General features: G+C 38.5%; 1 protein-coding gene across 2 annotated transcripts in view; it reads left to right on the top strand.

Moving 5' to 3' along the window:
* ITGA8 (integrin, alpha 8) overlaps positions 1-24244 on the top strand; it is a 205515-nt gene that overhangs the window by 118962 nt on the left and 62309 nt on the right. For both annotated transcript variants that reach the window (XM_011934275.1, XM_011934276.1), the window contains 6 exons: positions 201-338; positions 832-899; positions 2260-2407; positions 9169-9261; positions 15128-15207; positions 20743-20823. In XM_011934275.1, coding sequence (XP_011789665.1) covers positions 201-338; positions 832-899; positions 2260-2407; positions 9169-9261; positions 15128-15207; positions 20743-20823 — 608 coding nt within the window. The remainder of the gene's footprint in view (positions 1-200; positions 339-831; positions 900-2259; positions 2408-9168; positions 9262-15127; positions 15208-20742; positions 20824-24244) is intronic.

Genomic DNA, 24244 nt, shown 5'->3' with positions numbered 1-24244 from the left:
TGATTTCATCACTGCACGTATATTAGGTATGCTGGCAACTATATACCACATAAATCATCCTCCATCTAAGCCTGCTGCGAAGATAATTATTTCATCATTCACTTTCATTGAGTAAATTCCAGTGTTGCCTGACTTTTGCAGACTGACACCTTGCAGCTATTTCATGGAGCCTCTGTTGAGTTTGTGATTATTTTTCCTAGGATGAAACTGAATTCCGAGATAAATTATCTCCAATCAACATTAGTTTGAATTACAGTTTGGACGAATCCACCTTTAAGGAAGGCCTGGAAGTGAAACCAATATTGAACTACTACAGGGAACACGTTGTTAGTGAACAGGTAAGTCCTTTGCGGTCTTTGATGGCATTTTCTCAAGCAAGCTCTCTGGGATGTTGTTCTTATGGCTTTAAGACTAAAGCCAGCTCCTTTCATTTTTATTTCTGCATGCAGACATGGAACATTTGGGAGTTTTCCTACCATGTTTCCTGAAACACTGCAAGATTGTGTTTTTCGGAAGCCTTTCCTCTTGTGCAACCAAGATTTAATTTGTTCAAAATGTGGCTGTAATGGAAGCAATACAGCCTGTAATCCTCAAGCCATTGCCAGAGTTGCATTCTTTACAGATATTTCGGAGTGCATTGGAATTGGGCTATTATGTAAAGTGGCCTATATTGGGAGATCGCCATGAAATGTGGGCTATTGGCTTGGGTAGAGTCGTGCATAGTGAGAGGAAAGCTCTGGTTCCGTTTGTGGCACCGTTCAGAATTTTCAAGAAAAAGGGTGTGATTCAGATTTTCCTGGATTGTTCCTGATGTGTGTTTGTACAACACAGGCTCACATTCTGGTAGACTGTGGAGAAGACAATCTGTGTGTTCCTGACTTGAAGCTGTCAGCTAGACCGTAAGTTTAAATAACTAAACGTGTGCATTCTATGTAATGGAATTAGAGGTATTTATTTAAAGGTTCTCTGGAGAAAGTATACACTTCCAATGACCACCAAAAGTATGCTGCGTGAAATTCTTGAGCTTGGCTACACTTTGGGTTAGTCTGTGGTTTGGGTCAGTTATTTGGCATTGGTGTCAAATGACACACCCTAAGATTTTGCCTGGGCCATTTCATCTTTCAGCAAAACTGAAAAAAAAAAGTTTTCATTGAAAGTAAACTTATTGATGGGGTGACTCAGGTTATATTTACTTGCCTCAGTCAAGTAGACAAAGGATTCAGACAGGCAGGTTCCATCTACACTTTCAACCAAACTTTTTTTTCAGCACCCCATGAGTCAAAGGCATCCTTAAAACTGTCAGAACAAAATTAATGTTAACTTACTGAACAAATAAACTTAAATAGTACTCTATGGAGTAAAACAGAAGGTGTCACAAAATCGAAAAGAATCAAAGGGCTTCACAGTTGCCAGTAATGGACGCCCCCATTCCAGCACTGGAAATTGCACTGCATTCTCTTATGGGAAGACATGGACTAGGATGTAAAGCATCCTGTGGTCAAGAAACAGATTTGTGTTCCTTTCCCTCCCGGGCACTATCTCACTGCCAGTGTTTGGAATGTACTTGGTAACTTCTCAGAGGGATTTCCCCCAGATTTCATAATTTACCAACTTCAAATGCAATCGCTTTGAGTAAGGTTAAAAAGTGCAATAGGTATTTCCAAATATTGGTTTGATTTGCAGTTCTAAGTGAACTACGTTTCTTCAAAATACCTTGAAATCCTCTATCAGTGATTTAAGATCTTATCGTATCTGCCTACTTCTTCCCTCTCATTATTTCCTTTGCATTAATCTCTCCCTCTTACTTTCTAAACCACCTCTCTTCCTTTTATTCCATTGTCCGTTTTCTTCCTAATGTATGTTTTCAGTGAAGTGCTGAAGCTGCTTCATTTTGGCTTGTAAGTGAAATGTTAAATTTGCAGGAATTTTGTTGGTAGATTGTTAAATATGTTGGTAGCTTGAAATTGACCACGGTGCATGGATTTACACCACTGGAATCTGAAAATGTTATAAATCAATACTTTTTTTTTTTTTTTGAGAACTGGTTGTTAAACATTTACCAACACACTACTAGATGTTTTCCTGCCCTTTTTACCCAGAGATGATTATCTTGCCTCTTCCTACCATCTCTTCATGATGGTCCATCTTCTTTTTTTGCATTTACCATTTTTCTTTTCCTCCTTAATAAATCCTTAAATAAAATATTCATGAAGCCAAGAAGTAGAGTGCCTAATACTTCTTTTTAAACTGCATTTTTAGAGATAAGCATCAGGTAATCATTGGAGATGAAAATCACCTTATGCTCATAATAAATGCAAGAAATGAAGGGGAAGGAGCATATGAAGCTGAACTCTTTGTAATGATACCAGAAGAGGCAGATTATGTTGGGATCGAACGCAACAACAAGGTAATGCCTGCAAATTATCTGAAGTCAAGAGCTAGGTATATTTTTGAGGTCAAGTAAATGTTAAGAAGGGCCATCTTAGCTGAGAGTTTCTTCCTCAATAAAAGACAGTAAAATGATATCTTCTTTTGTTGAATCATCACAGCAATGAGCCATGGAGGTGTAGGGGAGGCTTACACAGTGTTAATATCTTCTTTGCCATAGTGCAAAGATAAATTGGCCAAAGATTGAGAGCTAAGGCAAAAAAGAGAACAAGACTGACTGAACGAAGAAGCTTACCAATGCGATCAAAAAGCTAAACTCCCAAGCTAATTCCCTATCTTCACTGGCTTTTCTAGCCTTGCGTTGAGTTCTTTCAGTTTCAAGCACATGTCAGGAAGCCTGGTTTTCTTTACTGGTTAGGGAAGAAGGTCCAGCCAATCCCTGCTCAGCACTGATAACAGCCTGGACCGGCACCGGAAGGGGAACAAGGTCCTTCCCCTTTCTTCTTGGTCCACCTTGTCAGAATTATGACCAGGAACAGCCTGGTCTTCCTCATTTGCCATTCCTCAATGCCACTATTTGTTTAAATGACAACAATGCTATTTATAGTCTTCCCTTTCCTTATCAGAACAGGAATCTTCCCATTCAAAGCATCCTCCAGTTCTGCTGTGTCCTTAGTCACTTGGTCTAGAAAACCATTATAAATACATTGTAGAATAACAGAGAAAGCCCCTCAGTGTCGAAAATATACAAACTCACAATTAAGGGTAAATCCCAAGTGTGACGTTCCCTTCACAGGGTGAGGTGTAGCGTAGGTGCTCCTTAAATACTTGCTGATAGCGTTGTTCATTTAGCTTAAATGTATTAAATGTCTACTAGTTTCCAAATACCACACCCCCTGAGGACCTCATCCATTTTAATGATTGAATAATTTGTATTGAAAACTAATTCTTCTAAAGAGATGTTAACAAACTGTTGTTGTGATGTTGGTATTTTAAAGACATTCAAAAACTTAGGGAATATAAAATTCTCTATTCACATTTCTAGTCTCACGATTTCTTTTTGTTTTAGTTGAATTATTCTTAGTAAAAAACAAAAAATTAAAAAATCCAGATGGGTAATGATAGAGCATCTTTAACACTGGTTTAAAATCCTTATGCGTTTCTGTTGAAGACATGTATAGGAAAAAAGAAGCTCCAAAGTCATCAAATGTTGTACATTAAATATGTCCTGCTGTTTTGTGTATGTTAGTCATATCTTAATAAAGTAGTTTTTTAAAAAATAGTCCTAAATTATTCTTAACTCTCCCATGTTAACAGTGAGGTTGGATAGATAGAAAAAATCATTCCGTTTCTTCTCAAGAGTATTTGCAGCTCTCCACTCAGCTTTCATTTCCCTGCTATTTCAAACATGAAAATCAATATAAACCCTAATTTCTCCAGTAAGTAGTTCTTATAATCAGCCCATATTCTTCTTTCTTGAATTAATTGTGTTTTTTGTTTGTTTGTTTTTTGTTGTGTGTGTGTGTGATTTGTTTATTTATTTATTTAGAGACAGGGTCTTGCTCTGTTGCCCAGGATGGAGTGGAGCAGTGTGATCATAGCTCACTACAACCTCCAATTCCTGGGCTCAAGCAAAACCCTCCTCTCAGCCTCCTGAGTAGCTAGGACTACAGGTGTGCACCACCACGCCTGGCCAATTTTTGTACTTTCTGTAGAGAGGGAGTTTTGCCATGTGGCCCAGGCTGGTCTTGAACACATGGGGTCAAACAGTCCACCCACCTTGGCCTTCCAAAGTGCTGATATTATAGGCACGAGCCACCCTTGCCCGGCCAATTATGTGATTTTTTTTTTAAATCTTCTTCATTTCTCTATTAAAGTCACTGTAAGATAAAAATAAATAAATAAGAATAAATGGAGTAATTATACACACAACTTATAAAAATGGTGTTTAATAACCACTTTGATTTGAAGATGTCATTTCATAATAAAATCTCTACAAGCAAAAACAGAAAAATGTCGCCTACAGATACTTACATGCAGATAATGCATTAAACAAACAAAAACGAAGTTTGAGTGTGTTTTGTTTTTAATATTCTGGAGCTCCACTCATATTTTTATTTCAGTTCTCTTCTTGTCACTCCACCCCCGACTTTGCTTAACAAAGGACCTATTCTAAAGTGTTCTTTTAGCAAAACATCCAGTTTACTGTTGGTTTTGTTGCATAGAAAACACAGGAGAGCACTTAGGATTCTATCTTTGGCTGTAAACATTACCAGGGACATTATCTGTAATCTCGAAGGATCCCTTCACTACTTTTTTTCTCCGTCAATTTCCCTTTGGCAGAGACTTCCCTCGGTCTTTGAATTTTACGTGACTAAGCCACATTCTAATTTCTTCCTTGTTTTGAAACAGTTTGAGGTTTGTGTACCTTTTGATTTCAACTCAGTTCAACATATTTTAACCATTTCTTCCTCAAGGGGAAAAATATTAGGCATTATCTGATTGTAAGGTTGGCTACTCTTTTGTTGAAAACATTTGTCTTTTTGGAAAATGTAAATGCTTATTATCTCCTGCTCCAGAAACCTTAGTTGAGCCAGCCTTTATATTTCCTTTGGGTGATTTTTCTCCTTAATTTTTCTGTGAAAAAAGGTGTATGTGTTTTATATTTATCATCATGATCATCATTATGATAGTAGTAAGATACACATAAGATATAATTTATCATTGTAGCCATTTTCAAGTGTACAGTTCAGTGATATTATATTTACATGGTAGTGCCACTATCACCACTGTCCACCTCCAGACCTTTTTCATCATCCCAAACTGAACCTCTGCAACCTTAAAAATAATTCCCCATTGTTCCTTTCCCCAAGCCCTGGTAAGCACCATTCTACTTTCTGTCTCTGTGAATTTGGTGATTCTAGGGATCTGTTATCATCTCTTCTTCAATCTCTCACAGCTGCCTCACCTTCAGCATGTCTGTATCTAGACTTTTGGTCTTCCCACTCACACCCCTCTTCCTTTTTTTTTTTTTTTTTAATTGAAATCTTGCTCTGTTGCCCAGGCTGGAGTGCAGTGGCATGATCTTGGCTCACTACAACCTCTGCCTCCCTGGTTCAAATGATTCTCCTGCCTCAGCCTCCCAGCTAGCTGGGATTACAGGCGCCCACCACCATGCCTGACTAATTTTAATATTTTTAGTAGAGATCAGTTTCACCATGTTGGCTAGGCTGATCTTGAACTCCTAACCTCAAGTGATCCCCCAGCCTTGGCCTCCCAAAGTGCTGAGATTACAGGTGTGAGCCACCGCATCCAGTTTCCCTTTCATTTTCTATGTACGAGAATGACACCAGCATCCCCTGGCTTCTAACACCTAAAGTGATGCCAGCCTGGATGAGGGTGATGACAGTGGCAGTTGGATGGAGAAAAGGATATGAACTAAAGAGATTCTGGACTAAGTCCATCCAACAGCCACCGTCACCACCTTCATCCAGGCTGGCATGATCTTTTGCCCAGATTATTGCAACAGTTTTCCTAGTTCATCTTGCCAACTTGTTACCTCTAACCTAGAAAAAAAATCCATCTTTCTAAATCGCAAATCTGAGCATGGCACTCTCTTCAAATCCTCACTAGTTCCCCATTGCTTTCAGGATAAGATCCAAATCCTTCAGAGGACGCATGAGTCCCTCGATCATAATCACTCCAACTTGCCTCCTCAGCCTCATCGCTAAATGCTGACGCTTCCAGCCAGTTTGAATTCCTTTTCCATACCTGTAATGACACGGAGAGCTTGTTCCAGCCATGTCTCCTTCCAACACACTAACTCTGCTCCCTCATCCTCTTTATCTATCTTACTTATTTTCACTTCTTTTCACTCATCCTTCAAATAATAATTGAGACTTAATAAAAATTGAGGCTTAATAATAATTGAGACAATAATAATTGAGGTGGCTAACATTTATTGAACAACTGCTATGAGCTGAGTAATCCTCTGAGTTCTTGAATGTATTTCATTCTTATAACAGCCTTGTAGAGAAGCTGCTGTCACTATCCCTGTTTTATAGATAAGAATAAATTAAGTAACATGCCCAAGGTTATACAGCTATTATGCAGTAGAAGCAAGTTCAAACGTCAAACGTTAAGTCCAGGTCCCTGTTTGTTTTGTTTTTTGTTTTTGTTTTGTTTTGTTTTTTTGAGACGATGTCTCGCTCTATCATCCAGGCTGGAGTGCAGTGGTGTGATCTCAGCTCACTGCAACCTCTGCCTCCTGGGTTCAAGCAATTCTTCTGCCTCAGCCTCCCTGGTAGCTGGGATTACAGGCGCCGGCTACCACACCTGGCTAATTTTTGTATTTTTAGTAGAGATGGAGTTTCACCATGTTGGCCAAGCTGCTCTCAAACTGCTGACCTCAGGTGATCCACCTGCCTCGGCCTCCCAAAGTACTGGGATTACAGAGGTCAGCCCGCACGCCCGGCTGGAACCCTGTTCTTAACCACTGATATGCACTACCCCCATCAGCTTAGATGCCACTTCCTCCAGGATGCCCTCTCTGATTGCTTGGATCTATGTGCAGGTCCTCCTTTGTCACACTATTTATTTATCCTATCGTAAAATTTACCCAACTCTACTGCAACTGTGTGTTTCCATTGCTGTTACAATTGCTTAGAATTACTTGTTCCAGTTGTTAAAATGACTAAGAATTCAATGAGGACAAGGGGTCTTATTTGTCAGGCCTGGTAAATAGTGGGTACACAGTTAATATTTTCAGTGAAAGAAGAACACTCTAAGAGCTATAAATGGATTTGAACAAGAATGTCCCTGGAACTGCAGAGGAAAATCATCTAGAAATGTTCAGAAAAAGTTCATTGTTCCTCTTATTAAAGAGAGGAAATAACGCTTAAAAAAAGAAAAAGGGTGGAGGGGATGTGAAAGGGAGAAAAAACTCTCTGGTTGATGTCAAAGAACTATTTCCAGAAAGCTGGGGAAAAAACTGTACATATAACTTTTAACCTTTAGGTTGAGATAAAAAAAATATATTTACTATAGAAACTAAATCCTTGAATTACATTCAAGGGACATTTGAGCAGTTATGAAAGATTTTTCTGGGTTTTGTTTTTTCTGTTTTCATGACTGAGTTAATAATCCCCACACAAAGCCTCTATGTGTGATTAGAGGTTAGATATGGATCCTTAAGAAGCTGAATACATAGTAAACCTATCTTTGAGAAGAAAGAATGTTACCACTTTTAACATAACTGTCTTTCAGGATATTTGAAGAGAGGATGTATTAAATTGTGCCTCCAAATATTAGTGATCCATTCCTTTCTCAATAACTAGGACAGATGTTTCCATGTGTTTAACTGGGGGATTCTGGGAGCAGGGTTGTATACTTAGTTGCGTATTTGTCTGTTTCATTGTAGCCTTCTCTTTTACAAGAAGGTGTCAGTTATCTCTACTCTCTTGTTCCTGAACCGTCACTTACTTTGTGTCCAAGTGTGCTCTAGGCATTAGGACTAGAACAGACACAAAAACCTCTCTGCCTTCTTGAAGCTTATATTCTCAAAGTGTGTGGTTTACCTACAGAATTCTTTAGCTAGATGTCTGAGGAATGTTTCGTGTTTTTTGCTTGGGTTTTGGGTTTAGGTTTTTGTTAATAAAATAGAAGGGAATGGAGGATCGTTTCTGAAACTTTACATTATTTTCTTATATAAAATTTCAATAGATAACAGAAAAAGGATAAAAAAATGAAATAAAATTTCAATAGAGCTGACAGATGGATAAATGGCCATTATATTGGGAACCCTCTTCCGAACCTATCACAGGGACTGAAATTCCCCCAAAATTTGCTCCTTTATGAAAGTCCTCATATTGCAAGCTTATGTTGGAGAACAAGGGTGACAGATAACATACTGATGGCATATAATAAGTTAGAATGAAACAATGGAGAAGTGTAAGTAGCTATGGCTACATGCAGAGTGGGACCATAGGGTTTGAGGTATGGAAAAAGAATAGGGTAGAAAGTGAGGAGTGGGTTTCTAAGCAGCTGGGAATAGCATGTGGACATGAAGAGGAGCTGGAAACCAAGGGCAACCATTCCGGAACAAATCTGTATTTTCCTCTCATCTGCTCAACCTTGAGAATTTGACCAGTATATAGTTCCCAGAACCTCTTCTAACTTCAGTTTGTATGAACTCTACTTGGAATAGGATATAGGGGTAGGAAAGGAAATAGGAAGTACTGCTGAACATGAAGGCATTCTCTTTACATCTGAAATAATGAAGAACGGAAGAAAGTCAATTGCATGATCTCAAAATGGGACCATGGTGTATAGAAATTGGGGTTCAAAGCAATTCTCTGGCAAATGATGATTGAATCTTATGATAATCTATACATATTATGATCATTTTGTTTTTGTAAAGCCTAATAGAATAAATTTATTTACTCATGTTTAATCATTTGTGATTTTCATGCTCTGAGTTTCACATTAACATTAGTGAAGATATTGCCTAAACTATTTATATAAATACTGTATTACACATTGTTTTCCTTAATGAAACACAATAAATATGCTTACCCACCCAATACACTTATTTCTAAAATTTAACTTTTACTTTTCTCTCTCTACTTTCTCTTCTGAGTTAAGAGTCATCAATTACTTTTTTTGCACTGTCACCCTCCTGGGTGTTTGAGATCCAGGGAAGCTCCCAGGCCCCCAGCATGGCTTTTGTGTCAAGATGTCATTTATGCTGCCCCCTAAATCCCCTGTTCTTTCCCATTGTAGGGATTTCGACCACTGAGCTGTGAGTACAAGATGGAAAATGTAACCAGGATGGTGGTGTGTGACCTTGGGAACCCTATGGTGTCTGGAACAAATGTAAGAGAGACCCAGAAATACTGACTGATTTCCTTCTAACTGGACTTTACAGGAAACAAATGGAAAGCTCTCCGGTTACCACTCAGCAACTCAGCACCTAGCAGCAACAACAAATTAGGCAGGAAATTGCCAGAGTAGTGGGATTTCACATTACAGCCTACACAGAGTGAATCGTCTCAGGCTACAGACACAGAAAGATGCAGGCTCTTCTATGCTTTCTCTTTAGACATAACTCTTGCGTGTCATTTAGTTGCAATAAATCTACGCAGACTTTGTTTTTACTACAGATATTTTCTTTAAATACTTTTTATTTGAATTTCAGAAGAAATGCAATGTAAGTTAAAGACTTTAGAAATAACCAACTTAGGACAAAGATTTTAGCAATGGCAATTACATTAACTTTTATTTCGAATATACCTCCGATTGAATATCATTCAGAGTATCTTCATATTTAAAAAGTTATCATAACCCAGTTTTTTAATCAGCTTCACCAAGTTTATATTTTCCATTGTCTCACTTTAAGAATTACACAGAAAATTGTAGTTTTATAGCAAGGAGAAAAAATAAAGATTAATAATGATCTCCAACGTGCATGTGAAAAAATAGTTCTTTGTTCTCCTCCTCCTCATCCTTTTTCTTGTACTTCTCCTTTTTGTTTCCAGGTTTAGGAAATTTCCATTCGGGATTACTTGTGGACAATAAATAAATAAATAAATAAATAATTATATATATTTTTTCGAGATGGAGTCTTGCTCTGTCACCTATGCTGGAGTTCAGTGGCACGATCTCAGCTCACTGCAACCTCTCCTCCTGGGCTCAAGCAATTCTCCTGCCTCAGCCTCCGGAATAGCTGGGATTACAGGTGTCCACCAATATGCCTGGCTAATTTTTGTATTTTTAACAGAGATGGGGGTTTCACCATGTTGGCCAGGCTGGTCTCAAACTCTTGACCTCATGATCTACCTGCCTCAACCTCCCAAAGTGCTGGAATCACAGGCCAATAAGTTAATTTTGTCCAATTACAGTTAAGTATATGCATGGTAACTGGTAATAAATATTACAATAAGCAATTATTTTATGAAGTAAAATCAGAAAAAAAAAATTCTGAACCCTGAAAGTATTAACAAAGCTTACATAAATTGAACATACATAGTCCTCTATTCAAAATTAGATGTTTATGATTACCAGTGAAATAGCCTGTTTGAGAAAAACATCAAGGAAAGTCATCATTATGTAGGTTTGTATTAAAACAACTTTCCAAAGTTTATTCCAAAGAGTGCTAGTGCCCTGAGAGCAGCCTTGAAAAGGGAATTCTATGGTCACTGTTGAATGTCACGTCCTTCGTTGGGAGATTCAGGTGTGTATTTACATTTTAAAGATGCTGATAAGTCTTTCAGTTAATAAACCTTTTTGCCTGATGTTTCATACTTTTGCTTGAGCATTTGAAACTTTTCTCAAGTTACAATATTATGCTAGAATGATATTTTTGCTCTTTTATGCTATAATGTTGCCTTGATCTTGGGTATTCAAAAATGTGCTGAAAGTATAGTAAACTCGCTTCGTGGGGCAAAAATAAATACATTTGTCAATGACAAGTACATTCCTATGACAGATTATTATTGGTGATCATGGATTGATTGTCCTCTAGGTTATAAACTCAGCAGTGGGACGAGGGGAGCTTTTTAATGTTATTTTATTGAATTTTCTAAACAACCCTGTGAGTCAAGTATTTATTTTATGGATGAGGAAATTGAAGCTCAGAGAAGTTGAATGAATTGGTCAAAGCCTCACAGAGGGTAAAGGTTAGAACCAAGATTCAAACCAAGCCTTACCGCAAAGCCCGTGTTCTATCTGGTCTGCAATATGGTGAAAAGCCCTTGGATAAAAATGAATGAGTAACAGATGAGACTTTAAAACGAAGCATTGAAAGAGAGAATGGGATGTCTACACTGAGATATTAGAACATTTTTCACTATCGTAGTCCTTTTATCTGGAAGCTAATGAATCGTTTTGCTAGTTTTTGAGAAAAATCCAACCGCCTATTTTATTTTATTTTATTTCGAGATGGAGTTTCACGCTTGTTGCCCAGGCTGAAGTGCAATGGCACGATCTTGGCTCACCACAACCTCTGCCTCCCGGGTTCAAGCGATTCTTCTGCCTCAGCCTCCCGAACAGCTGGGATTACAGGTGCATGCCAACGTGCCAGGCTAATTTTGTATTTTTAGTAGAGATGGGGTTTCTCCATGTTGGCCAGGCTGGTCTCGAACTCCTGGCCTCAGGTGATCCACCTGCCTTGGCCTTCGAAAGTGCTGGAATTACAGACGTGTCCCACTGAGCCCAGCATCAATGGCCTAATTTAATATGAAGAGGGTTACCTAAGACAAAAGAGAAATGAATTGAGGTGGTAGCTAACAGTGTTAGCATTTGTAGATGATGGACCACTCGTTCCTTTTGCAGTATTAGAAGTGTTACAGCTAGACCAGAGGTCATCTAAGGATAATCTTGAACAAAACTGGCCACCAGTATCATTCAAAGTGGAGGAAAAATGGCAGTGATCTTAACCACAAATGTGTTTATGTGAAAGGATGTCAATTCATTTTACCAGCAAATAATCTTTACAGGGAAGTAAGTTGTTTATATTCGTTTATCTCTGAGGTCTATAGAAGAAACCTAATAGCTTTCTTATCTCATTCTTTAATGCCATTAAACACATCAAATTTTATTGCATTCTGTTTTGTTATAAAACACTTTGATTTATATTCTTCTTCATTTTGCACTTTAAAAAGAATACTCTCAGTGAGTTGTGGTAAAATTCCAAATGGAAAAGCAGTGCTAAAGATTTTAAAAGCATCATAAATTGCCAGGAATGTTTAGTTCTATCTAATACCTTTTGAAAATCATTTTCAAGTGACTTTGTATTTTAACTTAACAAAATATTCAAGGTAGTATTCAGAAGTTTTACTTCTGATTTTTAAATAGTAAAGTCATTTCCATAGAGTACCTATAGTAATATAAGATATTTATATGCCAATAAGATTCATAACAAGTTGCAACTTTTCTCATGGGAAAATTTTTTTTAAACGGTGGGGTCAATGAAAGGGCTTTAAAATCAATGCCATGAGATCTGGTGTTCGGTACTAGTTAAGGACACATGCACCTCTTACCAATATGAAATTGTCACATCTTCAATGGTCTTTGTCCCAGGCTGATTGTTCTATAATGAAAACCAACATTAGGTAGCCTCTACTGCAATACAGTAAGCTTTCTATCACTGGAAATAAGCAAACAAAAACAAACTCTCATCTTTTGGCAATTCTGGCAATTTTTTTTGTTTTGTTTTGAGATGGAGTCTCACTCTATTGCCCAGGCTGGAGTGCAATGGCACAATCTCAGCTCACTGCAACCTCCGCCTCCCGGGTTCAAGCGATTCTCCTGCCTCTGCCTCCTGAGTAGCTGGGATTACAGGCACTTACCACCACACTCAGCTAATTTTTGTATTTTAGTAGAGACGGGGTTTCATAATGTTGGCCAGGTTGGTCTTGAACTCCTGACCTTGTGATCCGCCCACCTTTGCCTCCCAAAGTGCTGGGATTACAGGAGTCAGCCACCCTTGCGCCCGGCCTCTTTTCGCAATTTTTATTGCACTGCTTCTATAAGCCAGGTTCTAAGCTAGAGTCTGGCAATATAAAGATAAAAACATACAACCTTCACTCAATAAGAAACTCAAAATTAGCAGTGTCATAAGTTGAGTGGTGGAAGAGTGGTAAAAAAGGAGACAGAGAATAAAAAGGAGAACAATTTTGCCTGGTCCAGCCCATAGAATCAGAGAATGTATTGCAGGAGATATCTCCTGTCCCCAGCTTTGAGGCATGATTTAGGAGTTCTTCAAGTAGAAAAGGCAAGTAAAAGCTAAAAGTCTTCTGAAAAAGAGAGAAGAGGCTAATAGAAAATTGCTCCTTTGGAATTATTAAAAAATTCATCTGGCCAGGTGCGTTGGCTCATGCCTGTAATCTCAGCACTTGGGGAGGCCAAGGCGGGTGGATCACGAGGTCAGGAGTATGAGACCAGCCTGGCCAACATGATGAAACCCTGTCTCTACTAAAAATACAAAAAATAGCTGGGCGTGGTGGTGCACACCTATAATCCCAGCTACTCAGGAGGATGAGGCAGGAGAATCACTTGAACTCGGGAGGTGGAGGTTGCAGTAAGCTGAGATCATGCCACTGCACTCCAACCTGGGTGACAGAGCAAGACTCTGTCTCAAAAAAATAAATTAATTAATTTAATTAAATTAAATAATCCTTGCTGGGGCATAATGCCTTATAATTAAGACACAACTGGGTTTAAATACGGGCTATACCTTTTATCAGCTGTGATATTTTGAGCAAGTCACACTGAAATGAGAAAACACCTACCTATAGGAGTGTTTGGAGGAATGAATGATATGACAAATGTAAAGCCATTAGGACGGTACGTGATTTGAAGCACATTCGGCAAAGGCTGGTGAACTGGTCCTGCTGATTTATGACAAAAGAGATGATTTATTATTAGTTCATATTATTAGTGATTCATGTGAATGTGAGTTTTTGTTAATGGTTTGGTTCTGATACTATAGTGGCTGTGACAACAGATTTGAAAGTTAGCTTGCAGGGATTTAAATTCTAGCTCTGTGGTTTATTTGCACTGCACCTGGAGCAAGGTACTTCATCTCTCTAATCCTCAGGTTGCTGCTCAATTGTATAATGTCAGCAACAACAGCCCCTACCCCAGAGTGCTTTTTGGGATTACATGAGATCACGTGTGTAAGGCATAGTACAGTGCTTGGAAGAGTAAGTAACACAATATTACAGATGTGTTAACTATTATTTTTACTTCCTTATTTATATCACCATTGAATTTATTTTCCCCATGTTTTTATCTATTTACAGGTTATGAAAATAATAAAAGCAGTTTTAAAAATTTGGAAAAATTTAAAAGGAAAAAATAATCCATATAACTGTAACCTCAACTAGAACATATTATTCTGAAACATTTTCCTATAATACATCCACGCTCCTGTACTGTAGAAGAATTTTGTGATTTGTAGACTTTTAAAACCATAGCTGAGGAGCATTGCACATAAACATTGTAACCTTCATTCATTGTTGATCGTTATTACATTAGAAGCATTTTCCATATTGTTGGGTTGACTTCACAGCTATAATTTCAATGACTACATAAATGTCCATCAAACAGAAGCATCATAGTTTTCTAAGTCAATTTCTGGCCAGGTGTGATGGTTCATGCTTGTAATCCCAGCACTTTGGGAGGCCAAGGCAGGAGGACTGTGTGAAATCAGGAGTTCAAGACCAGACTAGACTCTGTCTCTACAAATAACAAAAAAGTTAACCAGGTGTGGTGGTGTGCACCTGTGGCCCTTGCTACTTGGGAGGCTAAGAAAGGAGGATCACTTGAGCCCAGAAGTTGAGGCTGCAGTGAGCCACGCTCGCACTACTATACTCCAGCCTGGGTGATGGAGCGAGACCCTGTCTCAGTCAATCAATCAATCAATCAATCAGTGTCTTCTCATGTATTTGGATTATTTTCAATTTAACACACAAAAAGGTGGCAGGAGAAGAGGCAATACACAACTGAATGGAGAAAGAGAACCAATCTGTACTGTAACCTGAATCTTCTGGGGCCTGCAGTTCATTGCATGACTTCTCTCGGCTCTCAGCCACCTGGGTTAGAAGCAGAACAAAGGAGAGAGTTACAGTGATCCAGGGTGGGGTTTTGCAGGAATGACTTACAAAATATTTTGATGTTGTGTACAAGCTACTCTCATGTAATAACTTTTTGTCCTGTGTGATTTTATTTTCTTTTTTAGTATTCCCTGGGCCTCCGATTTGCAGTTCCACGTCTCGAGAAAACAAATATGAGCATTAACTTCGATCTCCAAATCAGAAGGTTAGACCTTTACCTGCCTATATTATTGACAGCACTCAACAGAAAAGAGATCCACAGTGAAATGATGCCACCTGTCAAGGTCTTTGGCCTTAAAAGCTCATCTGAAATTAGAACCCAGACTTACACAGCCCATTTATTCTTTGTTTTCCTCAATTATTTCAGTAATTTCAACCTTTTAAGGGTTTTGTAAAAGAGATTAAATTATATAGACCAAGTTATGAGATAGCAAAATTTTGTCCTGGGCACCTGCTTTACTTCCACTTTTCCTCATTCCAAAGCGCATGCCTTTCCCCACCCTAACTCCATGCTCTCAGCTGGGCATCAGCTAGTCCCTGAGAACAAAATCTGTGCAAAAAAAGCATAGATTTTGCATTGGCAATCCTGAAGCCTCTTCAATTTCCAAGAATGAATGAATCTCTGATGGCTTACCTGTGAGCACTGTGGCAGGATGCAGGTGAGATACTCTATTTTGAGGGCAAACCCTTCTCTAGCAATGATAAGCTGAGCCATATAGGTAGCTGCCTCTCTTTTCCAAGGCTGACACTGTTTGAGAATTCAACTGTGACTTCACCTTCTTACCATCTATTCTGTTTGCTCTTTCGTGGCTGAAAATAATATTTTGTGAAAAAGAAGACCTGAAGAAAGTAGTGTGGCATTTGGACTGGGGCTTCCAGCTGTGAACTTAAACCCATTAACTGGGTGATGGAATCAGTTGAATGGCTCTAGACCCATATTAAAAGGAAATTGAATGGAAAGTAACATACAATATAATATAATATAGTATAGTATATACTAGTACAGCTTATGAAATGCTCCTTTCAATAAGTATAAATATGTGTAGTAAGATGTCTAGTGAGATGTAAATATTTTTTGTGGTCTGCAGCTTTAAAAGTTTGAAAAACACTGATATAAACAGGACATGCAAGCCTTCTGTATTTATTTACACCTTGCCTGGCATGTTGAACCCTTGCTCTAACTATTAAATGAATATGAAGTCAGTATCCACAATTTGAGTCTCAAACACTAGTGTGCAAGATGGTTAATTTCTAAGTTTATCTTAATATCTTGCAAGAAGTATCATTAGAGTGTGATAACTTTTAGAATAATGACTCCATGCAATGGATTACTTTTTAAATAACTACTTCAGCAAAAGGCTTAAGATTTTTAAAAAATGTATAAAGTCTGTAAGAATGTAGCAGATTTTTAAAATCCACAACCCATGTCACAAATTACTCTCCCACCCCAAACTTTGTGATAGATTTCTAGGGAGGAAGGTTTTCTCAACTTACCTTAGGTGTTCATTTCTGACCTTAATGAAATCTTTCTTGAATTTAACTTAGACATTTTCTGCTGAATTTTAGGTTTTTTTAATCTGGATAAAATTTAGTGATGGGATACAGATGGAATGAACTCTTCCATAATATTCCTTCATTTTACCAAAAGTATGTTAAATCATTTCTTTGTATCTATAAAAATATATTAAAGGTTTAGGAAGCCCTAAATATTTTTACTTTGGAAATCTTCTGTTGATATTTCTAAGTATTTTAAGAAAAATACAACAAAAACAGAAACAAAAAAACAGAAAACATGTCTTGGCAAAGTACCACCATCCCTCCAGACAGTAACCTGAAGTTTCTATTCCTCTCCATCATTGTCTGTGCCATTGATCCTCCACTGACATGAAGCTTTGTGTCACCTGGGGAAAGATACATCTCTCATAAAATACACAACCTTTGTATAGAAAGCAAGTCTGGTACAAAGCAAATTCATCGATATTTCCTCCTCACTCTTGGTTGAAGTTACAAAAGAGAATGGATGCAATTAGTAGTTCATCTAAGAAGCGAAAGACACTAGGTAGTGTTCTAGAGGCCTTCCCCAAGTCCATCCTGTAGATCATCATCTAAATAATGAATTCAGTAATGAAGTGCCTAATTTGCTGTAAAATAGAAGTGGCCACATTCTTAACATTCCCCTTCATCTAAAACAAAGGGTCATGGCTGATTACATTCCATTTCTACTCATGACTATTTTAACATTACCCTAAAAAAATATTAAAATGCAGAAATGCAGAAAGAACTGGAATATACATATAGCATTAAATTCCCAAAGCATACATTATAGGTATAAAAGCAAGAATACAGTGTTTGAGGCCGGGCATGGTGGATCATGCCTGTAATCCCAGCATTTTGGGAGTCCAAGGCAGGTGGATCACTTGAGGTCAGGAGTTCGAGACCAGCCTAGCCAACATGGTGAAACCTTTTCTCCAATAAAAGTACAGGGGCCAGCCTGTATTCCCAGCTTCTCTGGAGGCTGAGGCTGGGGAATTGCTCAAACCCAGAAGGCGGAGGTTGCAGTGAGTCAAGATTGCGCCACTGCACTCCAGCCTGGGTGATAAGAGTGAGACCCCATCCTAAAAAGAAAAAAAGAATACAGTGTTTGAGTAACACACTGTAAAAATTTAGTTACTAGGGTATTTGAGAGCTGAGCATTTATCTGCATGGTTTGCTGGCTGACTCCAAAGCTGTAAATGAGGATGTAGATGGATGGTTTTGCATTTGGTTTAAATGTGTTTAAACCAAAAATAAATTAAACCAAATGTTCTGAAGTCTAAACTCTTACAGGCATATATTGACTGCCATGACCTGCATTTAATGAATCCCTTTTCCACAAATAGAAGTCAAGAGAGAAATGGGCTTTATATGTTAATAAACTTAAAGTATTTCCTGTTACCAAATATTTGCATTAAGCGATCTCTCCATGCCCTCACTCTACATGACATAAACATTTTCCTCCCTGTGTCCAACAGGTCTCAGATTGCAATTGCCACATGCAAACAGGTCTTGGTAACCATCTCAGAGTTGGTTCCTTAGAATGGTGAGATGAATACTGTGTTATCTTTGCTGACATTCCAAAGACCGCAGAACATAGAGGGAATGTTAGAATATAGGAAATAGGAAATAGTAAGGAAAAAGAAAATAGCATTCGAGTAATAACGTGAAAAACAAGTCTATCCATAGTGTATAACATAGGGTGCAGTTGTAGAGAGGAAATTCATCATTCCTTGTGTAGAACCAGCACCAACATTTTAAATAGTTCAGCTTCCATGGCGGTGATGGATGGCTTGTTTGGATGTAGCAGTGGTATTAGTGAGGGAGCTTTCCTTTCAGGAAAGAGGTCAAGGAAGCATCCAAGTTATTTATCAAGACTGGTTCCTTCTTACCAGGAGATTTTGCTGACACCACTGGTATGCAGTAGCAAGTGTCATGGCAAGTCTGTGTGACAAAAGATGATTTTGATTAGCCGACCAGAAGGTCTGGACTCAGAGTCTGCTGCTGTTCTTGCCGCATTTCAAAACAGCCTCTAAAAGCCTAGTGTTAGACTTGTTTTCAAGGATGATTTCAATGTTCAATGTCTATTTCCATATTCACAGTATTGTGGGTAATGGGAAGTGTGTTATTTAAACCACTTGGGAAGAAAATACAATAGAATTATGCAATAACTTATATGAAACTTTGTTTTTTCATAATTCTAATTTCCACAGCTGCCAAGCAGTAGTGAACTAGAAATAGAAAAAAGTCGGGTTAATCTGTGGCACAAATATATTTAAATTTCCAAACTAAAGAATTACTCATAATATATTTGGAACCATAAAGTCTACAATAAGTAAAATTACTTAATTACTTCTTAGTGGTTAGAATTCAGAATACTGCCTTAAAAACACACACAGACATTTTTTTAGTTGACTGATCCTCCCCAGATGTGATCTTAATAAAATGGCCTGGAAACTGGGGTTCAGCCTCTGGAACAAGTCCCTTAAGCTCAGTCACGGGTTTAGTGGCGATGCTCCATTCCAGGAAATGAGCCTGACATTTGCCTGTTTATATCTTTTATGTGTGGTTGCAGTTTAAGTTGTCTTATCAGTATATACAATCGGCCAGGACTTTTCAAAAGCATCATGGAAACAATTCTGCCTCCTCCTGCTTTGAAAGCAGAATTTTATCATATCCTTTCCAGCTTTCACATTTGGAAAGCTTCAAAAGCTAGTCAGAACCTACCCCATTACCATCCTCTTGGTGCTAGAGCTTGTCCATCGAATCAGAGTGAGATTTGATGACAAAAAAAGAGGACACCTTCTCTTCCTAACGACACCTGAATATAAACATGACCTGTTAGTGATGATGTGACTGTGTCTCGGTTTGCTAAAAGCTGCCTAAGTTTTTAGTGACTTCAGTAAAAGCATAATTAGGATTATAAAATGCAGATGGAAGCGGCCTTCAAAACCCATTTACTGGTTGAGACTCTTTGTGAAGTATGTTTTATTTTCCTCATAGCACATGCATTTTGAAACCCATGCATTTTTAAAAGTTGTTTCATATCTAATTATACTTGCTGGAGAGAAAAAACCCCAGCAAACTTAAAAAATAATTTTGCCACTGTTCAAAGAAGTATTGTTAAACACACACCTTCTATCTAGACACTCTTAATGCATTTTGTAAATATCCATGTCATCTCCTAATTGCCTGTTTATGAACTGCCCAACTTCCTTGGGTCTATATTCAGGGCATTGTGGGTAATGAAAAGTGTGTAATTTAAACCGGTCTTTTAAAATACCCTCCAACTCCTTGTCCTAGTTATCTGGTGAGTATGCAGTGAATATATGCTTATTTTAATACTAACTTAAGAAATAACCCGTAAGGAAGATGAAATTGCTGCCAAGCCAATGTATGGTATGATGCATCCCAGAGCCAAACACAAATGCTGTTTTGATTATGTGTTTCTCTGCATTATTCATGCCAGCTCTTCTCTTTATTAGCAAGGAAAATCAGGAGTTGGCTGTGCTGTCACTTCCTATTTAATGGGCAATGAACATGATATGCACAGAGTTGTTAAGGAATTTGTCCAAGGTAGAAGTTGCAAAATGAACTCAGTTCAATACCTTTTTTGTTTAGCCATTTAAAAAAAGTGTTAGTTTTGGCCAGGCATGGTGGATCGCGCCTGTAATCCCAGCACTTTGGGAGGCTGAGGTGGGCGGATCACAAGGTAAAGAGATCAAGACCAGCCTGGCCAACATGGCGAAACCCCGTCTCTACTAAAAATACAAAAATTAACTGGGCATAGTGGCAGGGGCCTGTAGTTCCAGCTACTTGGGAGGCTGAGGTAGGAGAATCGCTTGAATTGGGGAGTCAGAGGTTGCAGTGAGCTGAGACTGAGCCACTGCACTCTAGTCTGGTGACAGAGGGAGACTCCATCTCAAAACAAAACAAAACAAAAAAGAAGTGTTAGTGTCTCTAGATATCTATTGTATTTCTAGATAAAGTGTCTCTTCATAGATAGTTGTTACATTACTATTGATCCTCAAAGATCTTAGCATTTCTCTGTACAAATGGTTACGATTTTGGAGAATGAATACACTTGTTCCTGAATGATCAGGTTAGTAATGTGTGTTGCTCCTGTGATACACGGAATGTTTATGATCGTATATTGTAATAATACATCTGAGCAGATAGATTTAAATCACGTGTCCCTGTGTTTTAGTTCCAACAAGGACAATCCAGACAGCAATTTTGTGAGCCTGCAAATCAACATCACTGCTGTAGCGCAGGTGGAAATAAGAGGGTAAGTAGTAAGCAACGCATTGTAATAGTATATAGCCTTCTGTATGTAGGGTTAAGATAAAATACTAGTGAAAATGATGTGGAATTTTCCTGATGCATTAGAGATCACAGTTCATTTTGGATATTAATTTTCACTCTTTTCTACTGATTGTTATTAGCTTTCCATTGGAAAGCAGAGTAAACCCTGAATAATAATTAACTCCAAGAATATCAAAACAAGAAATCACTTTATGCCGGGTGTGATGGCTCATGTCTGTAATCCCAGCACTTTGGGAGGACGAAGTGAGCAGATCACCTGAGGTCAGGAGTTTGAGACCAGCCTAGCCAACATCGTGAAACCCCGTCTCTCCTAAAAATACAAAACTTAGCCAAGCGTGATTGTGGGTACCTGTAATCCCAGCTAAGCAGGGGGCTGAGGCAGGAGAATCACTTGAACCCGGGAGGCAGAGGTTGCAGTGAGCCAAGATCGTGCCATTGCACTTCAGCCTAGGTGACAAGAGTGAAACTCCGTCTCAAAAAAAAAAGAAAAAAAAGAAAGAAAGAAATCACTTTATTCCCCAAATTGACAGTGTAGTAATCAAACTATAAAAACCGATTGATAAGAAGCCAGATAAAATAGACAACCATGTGATTCCCTGAAAAAAAGTCTCAATTCTCCAATAATTATTTTAGCATAATGACATTTTAGCCTTACCACGCCACATCTGGAGTTTAATAAATGACTTACTCTCAGATGCAAGGGTCGATTGGATCTATATTTTATATTTTTTTTCTTTGGTCCTATTCTTTAAGGAAGGTGCCAATAAGCAATCAATTGAGAGACAGGGGGAAAAGGGTCAAGGAAATGACAACCAGCTGCCAAATCCATGCCTGGGGGAAAAAGAAATCAGAAATGGGTTGTGTGTAGTTCTTATCTTGAATGAAGTTGGACTTCATTGATTTTTTTTTTTTTCCTGATGATTCTGGTTTTTCAGAACAATCACGGATTTGGCTAAAAATGTCAACTGGTATTTTGGACCAAGTTGTCACTGGGGTTCCAGAATCCTGGTTTCCTTCCTTTTCCACGGTGGTTTACAAGCTTCCGTGACGACAGCTGGTATTTCTGCAGGCAGAGCCAGTGCTGCCACGGGTCCTGCCCTGCTGTCCTGGTGTCGCTGGGGCGCCCCCTATCGGATTAGAGAATAATAGCAATGTCTAACATGTACCGTTCCTTTCTGGGTGCTACTCCAAGTTAGCCCATCTTAAAATGAACTAGTATCCTCCTTGTACAGGTGAGGGAATTGTGGCCCAAGGAGTTGAAGGTTAAACTAGAAAATGCCAGAATGTAAATATAGGCAACTGTCTCCAGAGCTCATGCTTTGAAATGATCATGCTATCTATCCTGCCTGGGATATTGTTTTTTGAAACTTATCTACATAAAATCATATTCTATGTTTCTGATTTTTTTTCCATTCAAACCAATGTTTTTGAGATTCATTTTAGTGCACATGCCTGTAAGTCATTCATGTCAACTGCCTGAGTGTTACATTGTAAAACTATATCATAGTTTATCTTATTTTACTTTATTTTGAGACTGGGCCTCACTCTGTCACCCAGGCTGATCTTGGCTCACTGCAACCTCCACCTCCTGGATTCAAGTGATTCTTGGGCCTCAGCCTCCTCAGTAGCTGGGATTACAGGCATGCACCATGCTTGACTAATTTTTGTATTGTTAGTAGAGACAGGGTTTCACCATGTTGACCAGGCTGGTCTCGAACTCCTGCCTTCAGGTGAATCTGCCCGCCTCAGCCTCCCAAAGTGCTAGGATTATTACAGGCCTGAGCCACCGTGCCTGGAAAAAATATACCATGATTTATTTATCTATTCTACTCTTGATGAAAATGCAAGGCTTTCATTATTTACCTTTTTGCAATTGTTTTTTGTACATATCTTCCAGTACACATGAAGAAGAATGTCAGCAGAGGATATGCTTAGAAGTGGAAATTCAGGATGAGAGAATAGGCTCTATTTAACTTTATGACATAATACCAAAGTCTTTTTCAAAATGCTTATGCCAAATTACACTCCCGTAAGAAGTGGGTAAAGTTTCCGTTTCCCCACACTGTCAGCTAACTCTCAACATGATCAGGTTTTTGAGCCAGAATGGTGGATAAGAAATGGTACCTTACTTTAACTTGCAGTCCCCTGGTACACAATACCAAAAAGAGTTTGGTGTTACGTATTTTTAGTAGAGATGGGGTTTCGCCATGTTGGCCAGGCTGGTCTCGAACTCTGGACCTCAGGTGATCCACCTGCGTTGGTCTCCCAAACTGCTGGGATTACGGGCATGAGCCACCACACCCAGCCTTTTTTGCACATAGTTCTACTAAAATAGTTGACTTTTTCTCATTAGTGTACAGAAATTCTTTTCTATTCTAGAGTTTAGGCACTAATCCTTTATCAGTTACAAAGATTGCCAGTATCTTTCAACAGTTTATGGAGTTTGTGGGGTTTTTGAAAAGTCAGATTTATTGGAAAATAAATTACATAAAGTAAAATTCATCCTTTTTAGGTGTCTAGTTGAAGAAGTTATGACATCAAAAGAACATACAATGTAGAACTGTACCATCACTCCACATAGTTCTTTTGGACTACTTTATAATCAACCCTTCCCCACCCCGAGACCCTGGCAACCTTGGCCTATTTTCTGTCACTATAGTTTTGCCTTTTTCCATCTATAATGTCATGTAAGTCATTGAGAATGATGCTGGTTTCTTCCACCTAACCTAATGCACTTGAGAAACATCTCTGTTCTTGGAGGTATCAGTAGACAATTTCTTTAAATATATATACTTTTTTTTATTATTATACTTTAAGTTCTGGGATACATGTGCAGAATGTGCAGGTTTGTTACGTAGGTATACACGTGCCATGATGGCTTGCTGCACTCATCAACCCGTCATCTACATTAGGTATTTCTCCTAACGTTCTCCTAACCCTCCACCCTCTGACAGGCCCCGCTCTGTGATGTTCCCTTCCCTATGTCCATGTGTTCTCATTGTTCAACTCCCACTTAGGAGTGAGAACATGTGGTGTTTGGTTTTCTGTTCCTGTGTTAGTTTGCTAAGAATGATGGTTTCCAGCTTCATCCATGTCCCTGCAAAAGACATGAAATCCTTTTTTTATGACTGCATAGTGTTCCATGGTGTATATGTGCCACATTTTCTTTATCCAGTCTATCATTGATGGGCATTTTGGTTGGTTCCAAGTCTTTGCTTTGATGGTTTCTCTTTACTGCTGAGAAGTATTCCATTGTATGGATGGACGTCCAGTGAATTGTTCATTCATTCACTCGTTCATGAACATTTGAGTTGTCTCCAGTTTGAGCTATAAAGAATAAAGCTGCTATAAGTATTCATGTGCAGATCTTTGTTGGAATATTT

Source organism: Colobus angolensis, unplaced genomic scaffold, assembly GCF_000951035.1.
Source record: "Colobus angolensis palliatus isolate OR3802 unplaced genomic scaffold, Cang.pa_1.0 Scaffold133, whole genome shotgun sequence".
Classification (NCBI taxonomy): domain Eukaryota; kingdom Metazoa; phylum Chordata; class Mammalia; order Primates; family Cercopithecidae; genus Colobus; species Colobus angolensis.
Note: the sequence above shows the minus strand (reverse complement) of the source record. Positions and strands in the feature narration are given on the sequence as shown.